The sequence below is a fragment of the Urocitellus parryii genome, chromosome 7 (assembly GCF_045843805.1).
Source record: "Urocitellus parryii isolate mUroPar1 chromosome 7, mUroPar1.hap1, whole genome shotgun sequence".
Lineage (NCBI taxonomy): Eukaryota > Metazoa > Chordata > Mammalia > Rodentia > Sciuridae > Urocitellus > Urocitellus parryii.
Genome location: NC_135537.1, coordinates 102,375,327 through 102,394,633, shown reverse-complemented (window position 1 = coordinate 102,394,633; position 19,307 = coordinate 102,375,327). Strand labels below are relative to the sequence as shown.

At 38.5% G+C, this 19,307-nt stretch overlaps 1 protein-coding gene across 8 annotated transcripts in view; it reads left to right on the top strand.

The window, feature by feature from the left end:
- The window catches only part of LOC144255831 (beta-chimaerin-like), a 110,660-nt gene that overhangs the window by 59,187 nt on the left and 32,166 nt on the right, over positions 1-19,307 (top strand). For 5 of the 8 annotated variants that reach the window (XM_077800811.1, XM_077800808.1, XM_077800809.1 and 2 more), the window contains exon 1: positions 12,866-13,111. In XM_077800811.1, coding sequence (XP_077656937.1) covers positions 12,866-13,111 — 246 coding nt within the window. Of the gene's footprint in view, positions 1-12,865; positions 13,112-19,307 lie in introns of those variants that run through there. The other 3 variants (XM_077800810.1, XM_077800807.1, XM_077800805.1) reach the window with 2 other exon arrangements.

Sequence of the window (19,307 nt, the reverse complement as noted above, 5' to 3'; positions counted from 1 at the left end):
CTCTTTCTATCTGAAGGACCAGCAATTATTTTTTTGAACCTTTATGCAGGCTCTTAGCTTTTCTTCATATGAAAATATATTTTGCATTTTTTCGTGAAGAATTATTTTCTAATTATAAAATCTTGCTTTTACTATGCTTTTTCTTTATTCACTTTAAAAATATTATTTCACTTCCTTCTTATCAAAATATTCAGTGATCTAAAAGAAGATCTAAAAATGTATTAAGAGATAAAAGGCCATTTTGATGAAGAAATAGAAATATTTAAAAGAAACCAATCAGAGTTCCTGGAAATGAAAGACACAATGAAAAATTTAAAATTCCCTTGAAAGCATCACCAACAGATTAGATTGCCTAGAAAATAGAACTTCAGCCCTTGAAAAAAGAAGTTTAGGCCTGGAAGACAGGGCACACAAACCGACTACACAGTTTTCAATAGCGATAAAAACTAATAAAGCATAATCAAAAAACACAAGAACTCTGGAACAAAATTGTGAGTTATTGGTATAGAAGAGAATATGGAGATACAGACTAAAGGCATTAAGAACAATTTCACTGTGATAGTAAGAGAAAACTTTCCCTCTATCAGAAATGAGATAGACATTCACATGCAGGACCCCAAATAGATCAGAAAAGAAGTTCTCCAAGACACATTACAATCAAAATGCCTAACATAGAAAATAAGGAAAGAATATTAAAAGTGAGAAGCATCATGTCTCACATAGAGGCAACCAGTAAGTCTCACCTATGACCTCTCAACTCAGATCTTAAAATCAAGGAGGGCCTGGAATGAGATACTCTGAGGTCTAAAAGAAAACAATTGCCAAACAAGATTGCTATACCCAGCAAAACTCTCTTTCAATTTACTGGAGAAATAAAAAATTTTCCATGAAAAGAAAAAACTAAAAGAATTCATGACCATTAATCCAGACTACAAAGAATATTCAAAGATAAACTGCACACAGAGGAATTCAAAGACAAATCTCAAAGCTCCAAAATAGATGAAGATCAGTAGAAGAGTAATCAACCAATTGAGAATAAAGACAGAATTAAGTGTAATGAAAAATAAAAATGGCAGGAAACCACAAACCCATATTCATAATAATGCTGAATATAAATGGTCTCTCCAATTAAAATATATAGATTAGCAGAGTGGATAGGAAAAGATCCAACTATGTGTTGTTTGCAAGACACTCACAGGCTGAAGGTAAAGGAATAGAAAAAAATTTTTATGAAATGGAGACTGAAAACAAGCAGGGTAACTATTCTCATATCTGACAAAGCATATTTCAAGCAAAAATTAATCAGAAGAGACAAAGAAGGTCACTACATCCTGGTAAAGGGGATATATACCACAATGTCAGTGTACCTATTCATTAAAAAAATTCCTTGATATTAAATCTCAGATGCACCCCAATACAATAATACTGGGTGATTTCAACAAACTCTTATCAACAATAGACAAGTCATAAAAGCAAAAATGAATAAAGATATTTCCAACCTTACCAGACATGATGGCACACACATACCTTAATCCCAGTGGCTCAGGTGGCTGAGGCAGGAGGATTGTGAGTTCGAAGTCAGTCTCAGCAACTTAATCCCTTAGAAACTCAGCAAGACCCTTTTCTAAATAAAATATTTAAAAGGATAGAGATATGGCTCAGTGGTAAAGTACGCCTTGGGTTCAATCCCTAGTACCAAAAAAAAAAAAAAAAGATATTTCCAATCTAAATAATACTATAAATCAAATGGACCTAACAGACACCTACAAATAGACCATATTCTAGGTCATAATGTAAATTTTAGCAAATACAAAAAATTGATATAATCCCATGTCCTATCAGATCAAAATGAAATGAAACTAGAAATCAACATCAAGAAACATGATAGAAATCACATATATACATGGAGATTAAACAATACTCTTTTAAATGAAGAATTTATCATAGGAAAAATGAGAGAAGAAATCAAGAAATTCTTAGAACCAGGTAAGAACAAAGACTCAACATATCAAAATCCTTGGGACCGTATGAAAGCAGTTTTAAGAGAAAAATTTATAGCATTGAGTACCCACATTAAAAAAGATTCCAAAGAAATAAGCATATGCTTCATGTCAAGGCCTTAGAAAACTAAGAGCAAACTAAGTGCCAAATCAGCAAAAGACAGAAAATAATAAAGATAAGAATGAAAATTAATGAATTAGAGAATAAAAAATTACATAAGATCAATACAACACAAAGTTGGTTTTTCAAAAGATAAATAAGATTGATAAACACTTAACCAAACTAACCAAAAGAGAGAGCAAGAAGATACAAATCAACAAAATTAGAGATTAAAAAAAGAGATAGAGCCACAGGTATTTCTGAAATACAATCATTAGAAACTAATTTGAAAACTTATAGTCCAATAAATTAGAAAATCTAGAAGACATGGACAAATTTCTAGACATATATGACCTGCCCAAATTGAACCAGGAAGAAAACCTAAACAGACCAATATCAAATAATGAAACTGAAACAGCAATTAAAAGCCTTCCAACAACAACAACAACAGAAAGACCAGAACTAGTTGGATTTTCAGCAGTTATATCAAACCTTTAAAGAAGAGTTAACAGCAGTCTTTCACAATTTTATTCCATAAAATTGAAACGGAGAAAACACTCCCAAATACATTCTATGAAGCCAGTATAAAGATGATAGAAAACCAAAGATTAAACCAAGGAAAGAAAACTATAGACTAATATCCTGATGAATATATATATATATATATATATATATATATATATAAAATCCTTAATAAATTATTAGCAAACCACATTCAAAACTACATCAAGAAGATAATACACCATGATCAAGTGGGCTTCATCTCAATGATGCAAGGTTGTTTCAACATATGCAAATCAATAAATGTAATTCACCACTTAAACAGAATTAAGGACAAGAATCACATGATCATCTCAATACATATAGAAAAGGCCTTTGATAAAATCAAACCCCATTCATAATAAAAGCATCAGAGAAATCAGGGATAGAAGGAACTTTCCTCAACATTATAAGGCTAAGTATGACAAACCCAAACTCCATATAATACTGCATGGAGAAAAACTGAAAGCATTTCCTCTAAAGTCAGGAATGAGATGAGAATGTCCACTCTCACCACTTCTATTCAATATAGTTCTCAAAACTCTAGCCAGTGGAATCAAGTAAGAGAAGGAAAACAAAGGGATGCAAATAGGAAAAGAAGAGGTCAAACTCTCTCTGCTGTTGACATGTACCTATAAGTTCCAAAACCTCCATCAGAAGACTTCTAGAGCTGACAAATGAATTCAGTAAAGTAGCATGAAGCAAGATCAACACTCATAAATCAATAGCTCCCCTATACTCTAACAGTGATTCTGCTGAGAAAGAAATCAGAAAACCCATTCCTTTTACAATACCCTCAAATAAATAAATACTTGGAAATTTATTTAACCAAGGAGGTGAAAGAGCTCTACAAGGAAAATTATAGAAAACTAAAGAAAGAAATTGAAGAAGACCTTAGAAGATGGCAAAATCCCTCATGCTTTTGAATAGGTAGAATTAATATTGCCAACATGGCCATATTACTAAAAGCAATATATGGATTCAGTGCAATCCCAACAAAAATACTAATGACATTCTTCACAGAACTAGAAAAAAAAACAGTTGTAAAATTTACTTGGAAGAATAAGAGATCCAAAATAGTCAAAGCAATCCTGAGCAAGAAGAGTGATGTTGGGGACATCACAATACCCAATCTCAAATCATAGTACAGAGAGCTACAGTAACAAAAACTGCATGACATTGGCACCAAAATAGACATGAAGAACAATGGCATGGAAGAAAGAGACAAACCCACATGCTTACAGCCATCTAATACTTGACAAAGGTGCCAAAAATGAATGTGGAGAAAAGATAGCCTTTTAAACAAATGGTGCAGGGAAAACTGGATATCCAATGTAAAAGAATGAAATTAGATCCTCATCTCTCACCCTGCACAGATGTCAAATCAAAATGGATCAAAGACTTGGGAATTAGACCAGAAATCTTGCAATGGCTAGAAGAAAACATAGAGTCGACACTCCATCATATAGGTGCAGGCCCTCAACCAGACCCCTAAAGCTCAAGATATAAAACCAAGAATCAACAAGTAGGATGCCACAAAATTAAAAAGCTTCTGAACAGGAAAGAAAACTATTAGGAATGTAGAGAGAGAACCTACAGAATGGGGGAAAATCTTTTCCTACTGCCCCTTTGACAAGGAATTAATATCCAGAATATAAGAACTCAAAAAACTCACCCCCTCAAAAAAAACCCACAAATATTTCAATCAATAAATGGGCAAAAACTAAACAGACATTTCTCAAAAGAACAATCACAAATTGCTAACAAATATATGAAAAAATGTTTAACATCTTTAGAAATCAGGGAAATGCAAATCAAACCAACACTAAGCTTTCATCTCATATAGGCATGAGGCAGGTCAACCATTTATATGTGATGATTAGATGAGCTCAAATAAAACCAAAATGGCAATTATCAAGATTACAAATAGTAATAAATGTTGATGAGGATGTGGGGAAAATTTACACTCATACATTGTTGGTGGGATTGTAAATTAGGGCAACCACTCTGGAAAGCAGTATGGAGATCCCTTTTAAAAATAGGAATGGAGCCACCCTATGACCCAGCTATCCTACTCCATTGTGTTTATCCAAAAGAACTAAAATCAGCATACTATAGCAATAGAGCCACTTCCATATTTATAGCAACATAATTCACAACAGTCAAATTATGGAACCAGCCCAGTTGCCTAATGGATCAAGAAAATATTACACATACACACACACACACACACACACACACACACACAATGGAATTTTACTCAGCCATAAAGAAGAATAAAATTATGGTGTTTGCTGGCAAATGAATGACAGTGGAGAATATAATAATCAGAATAAGCCAGACTCAGAAAATCAAGGCTCTAATGTTTTATATGTAGAAACTAGAACAAAATAAAGGAAAGAAGGTAGTGGATAGGTACTAAATAAATTCATAGGGAAGATCAGTGGAGTAGGTGGCAAATGAGAAGGAGAGAGGAAGGATGGGAAAGGGGAGGAAATATGGAAAAAAATTAACAAAATCATGTTTATGGATACGTAAATGTAGCAAAGGGAATTTCACCTTTACATATATATAGAAAGTACCTATCAAAAATTAATAAATATAGAAGCAAAAGGAAGATCAATATAGTAAGGAAGGAGAATAGGGGAGGGAGGACGAGAGGGTAAGGGGGCATGGGGATTGAAATGAAATTCCATGTATGTATGAACCCAACTTATGTATAACTATAGTACTTTCATTAAAAAAAAGAAAATCAGCTAAGACTTTTAAAATTCTCATTTAAGGAAATGGATCACTGCAGGCTGATGCAAAACTTTGATACAACAATAGCACACAAAAACCAAACAACAACAATAACAAAAAAAACAGCAACTGCATGTTGAAGTGTGTGCGACATCTAATGCAACCTCATGTTTCATCTTCCCTGTGGTCTTTTTTCTACTTTTACACAGCCTGTGAGGAACATCAGTAGTTAGTCAAAGTGATGACATCAGTCTCAGCAAGACAGCTGGAGAAATTATATAGTAAGATGGGAATGACAGCATCATGCCATCAATTGACCCAAGTAACATCAGATTATTTACCTGCTCCAAGCAAGGTACCTTATCTACCTTGAGGCCACCCAGGCCCTGCCACCTGGAGTCAATGCTGGCTGCTTTGAATGAAGTGAGGCAAGTTCTGGGAGGGCCAGTTCACACAAACACCAACAGATTAGAGATCTCCCCTCCTTACCTACCTTGGTACTTTTGAATTCCTCATCCTGAGGATGGCCATCTGTCCTTGAACAGCAATCAGGCAGCAGCTGGGCATGTCCAACCATTGAAGACAAAGTCCTCTTTACTTCAGACCAGAGTGTACCAAGTTTAGAGGTCAGCAAATATTTTAGGCATGAGGCAGGTCAACCATTTATATGTGATGTTTAGATGAGCTCAAATAAAACCACAATTATACTTCTCTAACTAGCACGGGGCAGGAAAGATAGCAGGCCCCCACTCTGGCCTTTCCTGTTTCTTCAGAAGTCATGGGAATGAGTTTGCAATTGAGTCATATGTCTTTGTTGGCCTACTCCTCTTTCATGCCCTAAAACCACAAGCAAAGGAGAGAGGAGACACTCACAGGGCAGTTCTCAGGGAGAAGAAAGATTTACCTGGTAGTAAGAGAAAGTGTTCAGCACACATGGAATCAATCAGGCTGGGTTCAGCGGGTCTGAGGTAGAACTTGAGCATTTTGGGGAAGGTCTTTTTTCTCCAGGCGATGCTCTTATCAGGAAACTGCATCCACAGGTGCAGAAGAAAGCATAAAACAGGGGTCCTCCAGGACACCCCAGGACCAGCAACATCAGCATCATTGGGAATGCATTAGAAATGCACAAGCCTGGCCTCTCACAGACAGAAGCAGGAATTCTGGGGCAAGTTGCAGCAAACCAGCCCTCCAGGAGACTCCAAAGCCTGCCCAAGTGTGAGGAGAACTAGAGGACCTCAGGCAGGAGCTCTGGGTCTGGATCTGCCTCCGGATCCAGTTACTCAATAGCTCTGTGATGAGGGGCAAATCATCAAACTCCTCTGGCCCTCATCAGCTTCTCCCATAAAAAGAAGAGGAAAGATTCAATGAACTCAAAACTAACTTAGGACATTAAAATTTCATCATCTAAGAAAGTTTTATAGTGTACTTCAAAAGTATTTTTTATATAACAGAACTAGAACATAATCACTATAGCAAACTCCAAAAATACAGAAAAATATATACAAGAAAATAGAGGTCAATGAAGATTTCTCCACCCAGAGTTAATTCTATTACCATTAGATATTATTTAAATCATTTGGATTATTGTTTACCTGATAACTTTTCATGTTTATGCCATAATTTATGTGGCCTTTCCCCTATATTGAATGTTTTGGCTTTTTCTCACTTCTTGATATTGTTTTTATTAACATTACCATTTTCTCTGCATTTGTCTATTTAAATTGTTATCTCAAGACCTGCTTAAGAAAATCCTAGAAATAGAATCATTGGATTAGTACACATGAATGTTTTTGAGTCTGGGATTTTTGTTATTGTTGTTGCTGTTGTCACAGTGCTGGGGACTGGATCCCAGAGTCTCATGCACCCAGGCAAGCACAATACCATGGAGCTACATATTCAGCCATTTTTTTTTTTTTTTACTTTTTAAAATTTTGTACGTGATGTGGAGTTTTACTGGTCATATATTCATATATGGACATAAGAAATTCTATCTGATTCATTCTACCGTCTTTCCTATTCCCATCCCCCACTCCCATCATTCCCCTTTGTCTAATCCAATGAACTTCTTTTCCCCACCTTTATTGTGTGTTAGCATCCGCATATCAGAGAGAACATTCGGCCTTTGGGTTTTTGCATTGCCAGCCCTTTTAAAAATCTTTATTTTGAAACAGGGTCTCACTAAGTTTCCCAGGCTAGCCTTAAACTTGCAATTCTCCTGTCTCAGCCTCCCAAGTAGCTGGAATTACAGGTGTGAGCCAAGAGTGTTTTGATACATCACCAAATTTATTTTTTCCCAAAAACACAACCCAATTCACACAAACACCAACAGATTAGAGACCTCCACTCCAGACCCCCTCTCTAGCATGAGTGTTATTGATTTTCATTTCATATGCTGGTAAGAGTCAGGAGAAGCCTCAGTAGCAGGGTGGTGGTTGTCGTCAGGAAAATAGCTGGGGTTGTCATCTCCTAAGAGAGATTCAGACTCAAGACAGAGCCATGTATTGGGCCTGGGAGCCCAAAGACTGGTTAGAGTAGTAAGAGAGACTGTCCAGGGACTGAGGATTGCATTTTCAATAAGCTATCCTTAAAATGTAGCATGGGAATGTCCTTGGGATCTATGGAAGAACCGTAGACTGGTGGTCTATCGTCTTCTCTAGATCTTGATACTAAGAAGGCAGATGGTTTGACCCCTGGAGGACCAGAGCTGGGCCTGTCTGAAGGTAGGTGTGGAGAAACCTGGGAAGTAGATGAACTCCTAAGGTCCCCTGTGGCTTAGGATGCTAGGTTTATTTAGTCAGAGCTGGAGGACGAGGGAGTCCTCCTCCTCCTGCCATCCCAGGTACACAGGCACCCAACAGGGCTTCTCATCCAGGATCTTCTTGCCCATTGACCTTTCATCCTTGTCTTTGTCTGACAACCTTTCATTTCCTTCTTGTTACCTGGTTCCTTCCTGGATGCAGGATCATATAGAAAAAGGAGAACAGTGACTAGAATCCTGACCTTTATTCATATGTGGGGGTGCGGAGAAGGAAAGGGAAGTGGTGAGCTTATTTTATCATTTATTTATAGCCTCCCCTGTTTCCCACAGGGTATGGGGAGGATCCCCTTTTTGGAAATCAGTTCACAAAGCAGCAGCCCTGCTAGTCATCAGGCCAGCAGTAGGAGAAAGAATCATTCTGGCATTTGTCTGTTGCATATTTTTAAATGTGAGCATTATTGGGATGAGAGGCAGTTTTAGACTGGTGGACAAAGGCATAGCTTTATGGTTTACCCAAAAGAATTGAAAACAAGGGCTCAATAAAACTTGTACCATTGTGTTATTAGCTGCACTATCCATAATAGCCACAAAGTGAAAACAATCCAAATGCCTATCAACAGTTGAATAGATCAACAAACTGTGGTATACCTATAGTGGGCAGTTATTTGTTGCAATAAAGAGGAATGAGGTCCTGATGTATGCTACAACATGAAAGATCCTGGAAAACATTATGCAGAGGGAAAGAAGGCAGACAGAAGGCCCTAGATTGTATGATTTCCTTTATGTGAGATCTTTGGTAAAAGAAAATTTACAGAGAGAGAGCCCACAGGTGGATGCCCAGCGATGCAGAAAGGAGGACTGAGGGAGTGATTGCTGATGAGCACAGGCTTTATTTTAGAGTGATGAAAAGTTCTGGAACTAGATAGTAGTCATGTTGCAGAAAATTGTAAATAGACTGAATGCCACTGAATTATACTCTTTAACATGGTTAAAATGATAAACTTTATGTTATTAGTATCTTACCACCACAAAAATTTAAAGAATTTTTTTTTCTCAGGGGTGGGGGACATAGACAGTTATTCCTATGTTCTATCACGTGCCAACTGTGTGACCTTAGACAAGTTACTTAAACTCTCAGTTCTCTTTTCCTCATCTGTAAAATGGAGATGATTATAACAGTACCTACCTCATAGGGTTATAAATTTTCAGTGAGTTGAAATAGGCAAAGAGCACAGTGCCTCTAGTAAACATGCTGTAGAGACTTGTATTTGGCAATGTCTGCAGACCTTCCACTGTGATCACAGCAGGGATTGAGGGTGGGACAGTTGTACTGACATCTAGTGAGTAGTGGCAAGGGCTGCCACTGAACACCTTAGGATGCACAGGGCAGCCCTCACAACAAAGAATTGCCCAGCCCCAAATGTCAGCAGTTTCAAGGAGAATCCCTGATTTAAACACGTCGTGTAGGGAGATGTGCTTCATCTCATGAATGTATAGATGAAAATAGGTCATATGGAAAATTCTGTTAGGAAAAGACTGTCAGCAAAAGTACTCACTGTCTACTGTGTCTAGAGAATGCATTCAACAACATATAAGATGTATAGGGAGCCAAGGAGCCATCCTCAGGTACCTAGATAAAGAAGGGCTCTGTGTAAGCATGCTCTCCAAGAAGGAAGTTTTCAACAAGAGGCTGTTGTTATAATTTTCCTTTAGTAAGAGTGTGACCTGAGGCCATCCACACTATTCACAATCATGCTTGTTCCAATGGAACACTCCAGTCCCTTAGAGAAGGATCTTAAGGGAGCAGTGTGTGGTTCCTTCGAATGTCTGAATGGTCTTGTGTGTGAGTCAATCCCATTGAACAAATATATGAAAAAGAAATCACTGTCACAAATAGGAATAAAAATTATTCATTAGAAATAAAGACATGGACATAAAAGAAATATTAAAATTTGTATTCAACCATCCATATACCAAAAGAAGAAGGAGTCCCTGTCTGCTCAGTTTTCAAATACCTACAGTTTATCAGATTCTGAAACTGTATATTCAGGAGATTAGCCTAGTTGAGATTGCAGAATTTGTTCCTACCCAACATGGTTGGCTGGCCAGCCATCCAAATGTTTCTCTCTTGGTTTGCTAGCAGTGAAGGTTTGGAAAAAAATCCTTATTTCTTGTCTCCAGCTTTTTACCATTAGGCCAAGCATTGGAAAACTTGCAAATGTATGTCAAGCCTCCATCAGAGACAGTTGTTCTTGGGGAGTGGACACTGGGAAAGAGGAAAAAGGGGTCTGGTGGAGCCCATCGGGAAGGCAGACCCCTGGAGGTTCAGGACCTTAGAAGCTAAGGCACGGGGAGGCCAAGATGGTGGGTGGGACACCCCATGCCATCAGACTCCTTGGTCTGCCATCCTCCACAGCTCTGGCTTCCTGGATGCATAAGGGTTTTCCAGCACCTTATATTTATCCATTGTCTGCCATGGCAAGGGCTCTTATTTGATATTGTTGCCTAATTAGGAGAAACAAAGTCAGATGAGGCACAGGCATGACACAAAGGTCTCTCAGTGTGACAGTGGAAAATACCAGTTATAAATCACTGCCACATAAGACATGGACAGTACAATCAGAAAAAAATGGATAAATTTTTTCTCTAACTATGGGATTTCAGAGGACCGTTTTTCCTCCAGTGGAGGAATTTGGAAAAGTCTCTTTGGAGAGGAAGGCATTTGAATTAGAATGTGAATATTGGTGAATATGTAGACATGTTGAAATGATCCTGGAATATTCTAAAGGACAGAGCAAGCTTCCAGGGTAAGAAGTTGAGCATATCAGAAAAGAGATTTTGTTGGATTTGTGTAAGGAAATAAGATGAGCTAGATATATTGGAACCAGATCATGAAAACCCTGCAATGCAGGATGCCTTTAATCCACAGAGAAGCCCTGGAATTTTATGAGCAGATGGGGAGGGCTGAGTGGATTCAGCGGTGCTGTGCAGCTGTGTGTTAGATGGACTGGAATGATAACTGGGGTCTGAGTTATTATGGGGTAAGAAAGGTAAAAGGGAGGTAGACGTGACCGCAATTTTACATGAAGCCTCTGACAGGGTGTGGTGACACGACATGGCAGGCAGCAAATTGCTAAGCTCAGGCAGCCATGCACAGTGTTTAGGAGGTTGGATGCTGGATTCAAATGCCTGGTCTTCTAGTCCTGGCTCTGTCACTGCATATCTTTGACAGATTACTTTTTTTTTTTTTTACCTCTCAATGCCTCAATCTCTTCATCCATCAAATGGGGATAAAAATCTTACTCCTCATGTCCATGTGCCAAAGATTAAATGAGTAAGTGTGTGTAATACATTGTAAGCATCATCTGGCACAGCTGGAGTTATCATGCTCAATATAAAAAAGTGGCTCTTATTATTATTGAAGGTAACAGAATGGGAGAATGAACTTCTGAACCCAGTTGAAATGATGGTGAAATATGGAAGTAGAGAATTACACAAGGAAAGGATCACTGTTTTGTGATCCTTCCACAAGGCTACTTGGGAAACTCTGCTGACACGTGGGACCACATCTCATTAGAGGGCAGGATGAAATTTGTGGACTGTCCATCTCCATAATGATTCAGACATCTGCATTCTTCTGACTTTCTGTTTCCAAAGTCCTGATTTTGCTGTCTGGCATGAGCAGGGTTAAAGTTCACCAATCGATCAGGAATACACTCAAGACATGACAATTTCCTCACTTCTAGTAACGATGAGCCCCAGAAGCAACAACTATGGTCTCACAGGAGGCCATCAAATAGATGATCCTTTTAAGAGCATACAGGACTTTTGGAGAGACTGTGACACCAACAGACTGAGCATTAAGGTTGTTTTATTCAAAAGAAAAACAACTGTTATGTTTTGGTTTTAGTTAAGAAATATTTTCATATTTGTGTGCGTTTGGAGGAGGTTGTGTGAAGGAGGAGAGAGGAGAAATAAGGGGGCATCCTACAAGCAACAAGTCTTGCCTCTTATTTTTTTAACTTTGATTATAGAACTCAGAGCTGAAATGCTCTGCTCTTCTTCCATATTCCAGTCAGTGCTCAGATTGTTCCAATTTAATGCATGCATAAGAATAAAGATGAAGCTCTCAAGTGCTGGGGTAGATTTGGCAAAAAGGGATGAGACTTTATCCCTGTAAGATTAAACAATCATCAGGGTTGAAGGTTTAATCTGCTGGAGTTCAGCCCAGGATGGGGTTCAGAGAACCAGAATAATTGGATACAGCCTCAGACTTTGAACATCAGAGCTAGTTGGGGTGTATGTGTGTGTGAGAGAGAGAGCGAGGGGGCGGTGGGTGGGGGGGATGTGCTATTAAGTAGGAGAGGTCTCTCTTTTGCAAAGTGCCGGGGCAGGAGGAGGAAATCCGCCTGCCCCTGCCTCCTGGATCCTCAGTGCTAACTGGATGCCACTTCTGGGGGTTGCTCTACACGTGAATGTGTGCTATTGTTCCAGGCACACGCTGGCCTTAAGACATAGCACAAAACAGGCCTGTCCTTATTCAGAAGCAGAGCCCCCTCCATCACTCAAACTGGCCCTTCCAGGTCACATGCCGGAGTCCTCTGCAGACAGGATGAAGCTGCCTCAAATCTGCTGCCTAACATTAGCCACAGTTGGAAGACCCTGACAGCACAGAGCTTCCCAAGCTCTGCAGGGGAAACTAGAAAGATCTGAGATCCAGGCACTATGTTCTCCCAGGAACTGTGGCTGGAAAATGAGAAAAAGTGCGCTGTGGTTTGGAAGTCTAAGCAAGGCAGGAAGCGCCAAGAGCTGCTGGCCATGGCGTTGGGGGTGATGGTGGGAGTCAAAGGCGGCTGGCTTTGGCCTCCTCTCAAACTCTTTGCCTGTTCACAGATCTCCTCCCTGGTTCCAAGGGCTGCCCTCACACACAAGGACAACCACTTCAACTATGAGAAGACACACAAATTCAAGGTAAGACGCTGCATCCTTCCTTTGTCACAGCTGAGCAGGTAGGGAGGGTCCGTTTGTGGTTTCCATCTGGTGGTCCTGTCAGGAGACCGAAAATTCATTTGTTTCTCACTTTGAGCTTCCTACTTAATACTGTTGCCTTGTATTGAATCCAACCGGAGGCCTCAGAAAGCAGCTTGCTGAGTGCTTCTGCCTAGAAACACCTATCTGTGTATTGACTTAGTTCCTGATAATCAGATCCATTTCCCTTCCCATGTCCAGTGAAAAAAAAACAGAGCATGCCCACTCTGTGCTTAGAGATGTTCTCGCGGAAGCTGAGCTGTACTTTTCCACTCTGAGTAGCGGTAAAGAAACTTGCTGTCTCTGAGCAAGTGAAAACAGTTGCCATTTCACATTTTGGGTTTTGTCCTTTGTTTTCAGCAGTGCTACCTCCCTCTTTTCTGTGTAGCCAGCTGTGAAAGCAAATGATGAGGAGAGATATCAGCCAGTTGCTTTGTGTATGCTCTGGGTGCAGGGCTACCCTCCTTGCCTAGCCAAGCTGGGTCCTGCTGCCCAGACCAAACAAAGATAGGGAAGCCTCTGAAGTGACTTTCCCATGTGTATTTATAAAACAAGAATGACTGTCATCTCCATTTTAGATCAGCACTTGTACCTATGACCTGCCGTCAGAAAATTATGGCCTATTTCTTTTACTGTGTTGTCCCAAAAGGGCAGGTACGGAATCTGATGCCACATTGCCTGGCTTGACATGCTGCTGAGAGACAAGAGAGAATTAGAAATTTACCCCAGCAGATAGGCTGACAACCAAGAAGACTGGATAGATTGAGAGGAAGCATTCAGGTAAAAGAGAACAGGCACGAGAAAGAAAATATGAATTGCCTTCTTTTTTAAACCCAGTTCCTTTAGGGCCAGTAAACCCTAGTGACTGTTGGGACTAGATAACCCTTGGTCAGAGGTGACAGGGAAACAGATTTTCTGCTCTTGCTTGCTGATCCTCCACCAGAACCAACATGCGTCTATAGATAATAGACATTCATGTGAGTTTGGTGTGTCTCCTTGCTTCTGTTTTTAGAAGGCAAATGGCTCAGGCATTTGTATGCTATCTTTCAACTGAGGAATGGAATTATTCAGCCCTACATATTTAGCATTAGGCTGAAGAATTGCATTATATAGGTTTTGTTCCATGCCGAGGCTCTTAATAGTTCCCCAACACCAAACAGTGACAGATCTAATTTGGAGCATAGAAAGTCTATGGTTTGTTTGTTTGTTTTTTCTCCTTCCTGTTTTCTATTTTAACCTTCATTATTTTTCTGCCTTAAGAACGTGTTTTTCTGACTTTTGGCAGAAATCCCTGGTTTGGGGCATCCTGTGGATATGCTACCATGGAAGAAAGAGTGGATCTTCTTGGACTTATAAATACTTTTCCTTCCTCTCAAAAATTCCAATTATATTGGCTTGAAGATACTATTGGAATTATGCGCCCTACCATAATGTCTTTATGGACTAGCTTCTCCATGTATATACTGTGTCTGAGCTAATGTTAAAAATTTTAAAAAAACTTAAATTAAAAAAAACATACACACGCGTATTTAGTTGATTGATAGGCTTCAAAGCAACGTCAGTCTTTTCGATCTTAGGACTCTGAATGGAAATTTACTGTTCAGACATTTTAAAACAAAAATACAGTGCATTTTATTTCTTAAATAGTACTGTTGCTACCTGATGTGTTCAATATCAGTGAAAAACACCAGTTTCAAAAATGTTCACTTAAAAACTCAGAATCTATTCAGTGTGGCCTCTTCTAATTTTCAGCTATTGAGACAAAGAAAGGTAGAGAAGAGACAATAGGTTGAGAGGGGTACAAAACCAGACAGGAGCCTTCTCTCATGTGTTTTAAATAGACATCTTTGAAACTTAACAGACCCCAGACTAGTGGCAGCAGTTGATTGTGGCTTTCAATAGTACTGTTCGTGCCACTGACCTTAAGAATGAGTGACCAGGGCTGGAGGAGGCATTCCTTCTGTCCTTCCTTGCCCCTTGCCCTCCTGGCACCCCCAAAGAAGTGTAAGTGGAAACTTTGCATGGACTTTGGAAGAACATTCCAAAAGCGGTTCTGTGCTATAAATACAACAGTGGGCTTTTAGTAACAAGCCACTAACTGAGAAAGAAATTTCTTATCAAAGTCTCCACTGTCTGCTTGGAATTTCTGTTTTAAACCTTAATTTTACACTAGCTGTTTCTTTATGTTGACTTCTAATAGATTTTATTCTGAAACTTTCTTGATTTATAATTTACATTCTTATTTGAGGATATTGGGTACAGGGCATAGAGTAAGTGTTCAATAAAAATAATAAATAATCACATTTTCATGTTTATCAGGCCTTGCTCGATCCTTTCCGGACTCCTCTGAGATTTGCAACTGCCAGTAGAATTGATTCCTCACCCTATAACAAGACTTTTTTGCCCCTGTCAGGCCTGTTCCATATAAACTCCTTTTTCTTACTCTATCCAGGAACTTTGTCAAGAGGAATGAACAGAAGCCCCAACAGACTGAGAATCTGTGCTCCATCCTATCAGAAAGCTTCCAGCCACTGTCCCTGACTACACACACATATCTACTGTGCCTGTTTTCAAGCAAACAGGAAAAGCCAGAATAGAGTCAGAACTAAAACTTTTGGAATCAAATTACAGTGATGCCTCACATCATCAATGATTATGTACTTTTTCAACCTTGTAGGCTGATGCAATTCTTGTTCATTTAAAGCTGAAATTTTCTAATGTTATTCACACCTATTTGGCATGAAGAGGTATTTATTTAAAGAATGGCAAAAATAACAGACTCCACCCTAAAATGAAAATTATTTATCAAGAGAAAATCACTGTAATTTAACTCAGTTTATGTTTTTAATTAAATGTAACTTTTAAAATTCTATTTTTTTAGGAAAGTGTTAATGTTAATCTGAAAGAATTCAGAGTAATTATTTTTAAAGAAAATTTATGACTTTATATTAAGATTCTGTTATTCAGAAAACACATATTGCTTTGGTAGTTACTAACATCTATTCAGATGAAATTTTCTCCAGTTTAGGTATATTATTTGCTATGAAAAAATATGTCACTGTACATAAATCTGGATTTTTGATGGGGTCAAGTGAAGTGGATGATAGTTGTAGCTATAAAACTCTATCACATTTATTCATTTTTTTAATTTTTTTTTTATTATTTTTTATTGGTTGTTCACAACATTACAAAGCTCATGACATATCATATTTCATACATTAGATTGAAGTGGGTTATGAACTCCCAATTTTACCCCAAATGCAGATTGCAGAATCACGTCGGTTACACATCCACAATTTTACCTAATGCCCAATTAGTAATTGTTGTATTCTGCTACTTTTCCTATCCCCTACTATCCCCCCTCCCCTCCCCTCCCATCTTCTCTCTCTACCCCATCTATTGTAATTCATTTCTCTCCTTGTTAATTTTCCCATTCCCCTCACAACCTCTTATATGTAATATTGTATAGCAATGAGGGTCTCCCTTCATTTCCATGCAATTTCCCTTTTCTCTCCCTTTCCCTCCCATCTCATGTCTCTGTTTAATGTTAATCTTTTCTTCCTGCTCTTCCTCCCTGCTCTGTTCATAGTTGCTCTCATTATATCAAAGAAGACATTTGGTATTTGTTTTTTAGGGATTGACTAGCTTCACTAAGCATAATCTGCTCTAGTTCCATCCATTTCCCTGCAAATTCTATGATTTTGTCATTTTTTATTGCTGCATAGTACTCCATTGTGTATAGATGCCACATTTTTTTTATCCATTCATCTATTGAAGGGCATCTGGGTTGGTTCCACAGTCTAGCTATTGTGAATTGTGCTGCTATGAACATCGATGTGGCAGCATCCCTGTAGCATGCTCTTTTAAGGTCTTCAGGGAATAGTCTGAGAAGGGCAATAGCAGGGTCAAATGGTGGTTCCATTCCCAGCTTTCCCAGGAATCTCCAAACTGCTTTCCAAATTGGCCGCACCAATTTGCAGTCCCACCAGCAATGTACAAGAGTACCCTTTTCTCCACATCCTCGCCAGCACTTGTTGTTGTTTGACTTCATAGTGGCTGCCAATCTTACTGGAGTGAGATGGTATCTTAGGGTGCTTTTGATTTGCATTTCTCTGACTGCTAGAGATTGTGAGCATTTTTTCATGTACTTGTTGATTGATTGTATATCCTCCTCTGAGAAGTGTCTGTTCAGGTCCTTGGCCCATTTGTTGATTGGGTTATTTGCTATCTTATTGTCTAATTTTTTGAGTTCTTTGTATACTCTGGATATTAGGGCTCTATCTGAAGTGTGAGGAGTAAAAATTTGTTCCCAGGATGTAGGCTCCCTATTTACCTCTCTTATTGTTTCTTTTGCTGAGAAAAAACTTTTTAGTTTAAGTAAGTCCCATTTGTTGATTCTTGTTATTAACTCTTGTGCTATGGGTGTCCTATTAAGGAATTTGGAGCCCGACCCCACAATATGTAAATCATAGCCAACTTTTTCTTCTATCAGGCAAAGAGTCTCTGATTTGATATCAAGCTCCTTGATCCATTTTGAGTTAACTTTTGTGCATGGCGAGAGAAAGGGATTCAGTTTCATTTTGTTGCATATGGATTTCCAGTTTTCCCAACACCATTTGTTGAAGATGCTATCCTTCCTCCATTGCATGCTTTTAGCCCCTTTATCAAATATAAGAAAGTTGTAGTTTTGTGGATTAGTCTCTGTGTCCTCTATTCTGTACCATTGGTCCACCCGCCTGTTTTGGTACCAGTACCATGCTGTTTTGGTCACTATTGCTCTGTAATATAGTTTGAAATCTGGTATCGCTATACCGCCTGATTCACACTTCCTGCTTAGAATTGCTTTTGCTATTCTGGGTCTTTTATTTTTCCATATGAATTTCATGATTGCTTTATCTATTTCTTCAAGAAATGCCGTTGGGATTTTGATTGGCATTGCATTAAACCTATAGAGAACTTTTGGTAATATCGCCATTTTGATAATGTTAGTTCGGCCTATCCATGAACAGGGTATATTTTGCCATCTTCTAAGGTCTTCTTCTACTTCTCTCTTTAGGGTTCTGTAGTTTTCATTGTATAAATCTTTCACCTCTTTTGTTAGGTTGATTCCCAAGTATTTTATTTTTTTTGAGGATATTGTGAATGGAGTGCTTTTCCTCATTTCCATTTCAGAAGTTTTGTCGCTGGCATACAGAAATGCCTTTGATTTGTGCGTTTTGATTTTATATCCTGCCACTTTGCTGAATTCATTTATTAGTTCTAGTAGTTTCTTTGTAGATCCTTTTGGGTCTTCTAGGTATAGAATCATGTCATCTGCAAATAGTGATAATTTAAGTTCTTCTTTTCCTATTGTTATGCCTTTAATTTCCTTTGTCTGTCTAGTTGCTCTGGCCAGTGTTTCGAGAACTATATTGAATAGAAGTGGTGATAGAGGGCATCCCTGTCTTGTTCCAGATTTTAGAGGGAATGCCTTTAACTTTTGTCCATTCAGAATGATGCTAGCCTGAGGCTTAGCATAGATAGCTTTAACAATGTCAAGGTAAGTTCCTGTTATCCCTAGTTTTTCTAATGTTTTGAACATAAAGGGGTGCTGTACTTTGTCGAATGCTTTCTCTGCGTCTATCGAGACGATCATATGGTTCTTATCTTTAAGTCTATTGATGTGGTGAATAATATTTATTGATTTACGTATATTGAACCATCCTTGCATCCCAGGGATGAATCCTACTTGATCATGGTGCACAATTTTTTTGATGTGTTTTTGTATTCGATTTGCCAGAATTTTATTGAGGATTTTTGCATCTAGGTTCATTAGAGATATTGGTCTGTAGTTTTCTTTCTTTGAGGTGTCTTTGTCTGGTTTCGGAATCAGGGTGATGTTGGCCTCATAGAATGAATTTGGAAGAGCTCCCTCTTTTTCTATTTCCTGAAATAACTTGAAAAGTATTGGTATTAATTCTTCTTTAAAGGTTTTGTAAAACTCCGCTGTATACCCATCTGGTCCTGGGTTTTTCTTGGTTGGTAGTCTTTTGATGGCTTCTTCAATTTCATCCATTGATATTAGTCTGTTCAAATTGTGTGTATCCTCCTGACTCAGTCTGGGCAAATCATATGACTTAAGAAATTCTATTTCTTATTG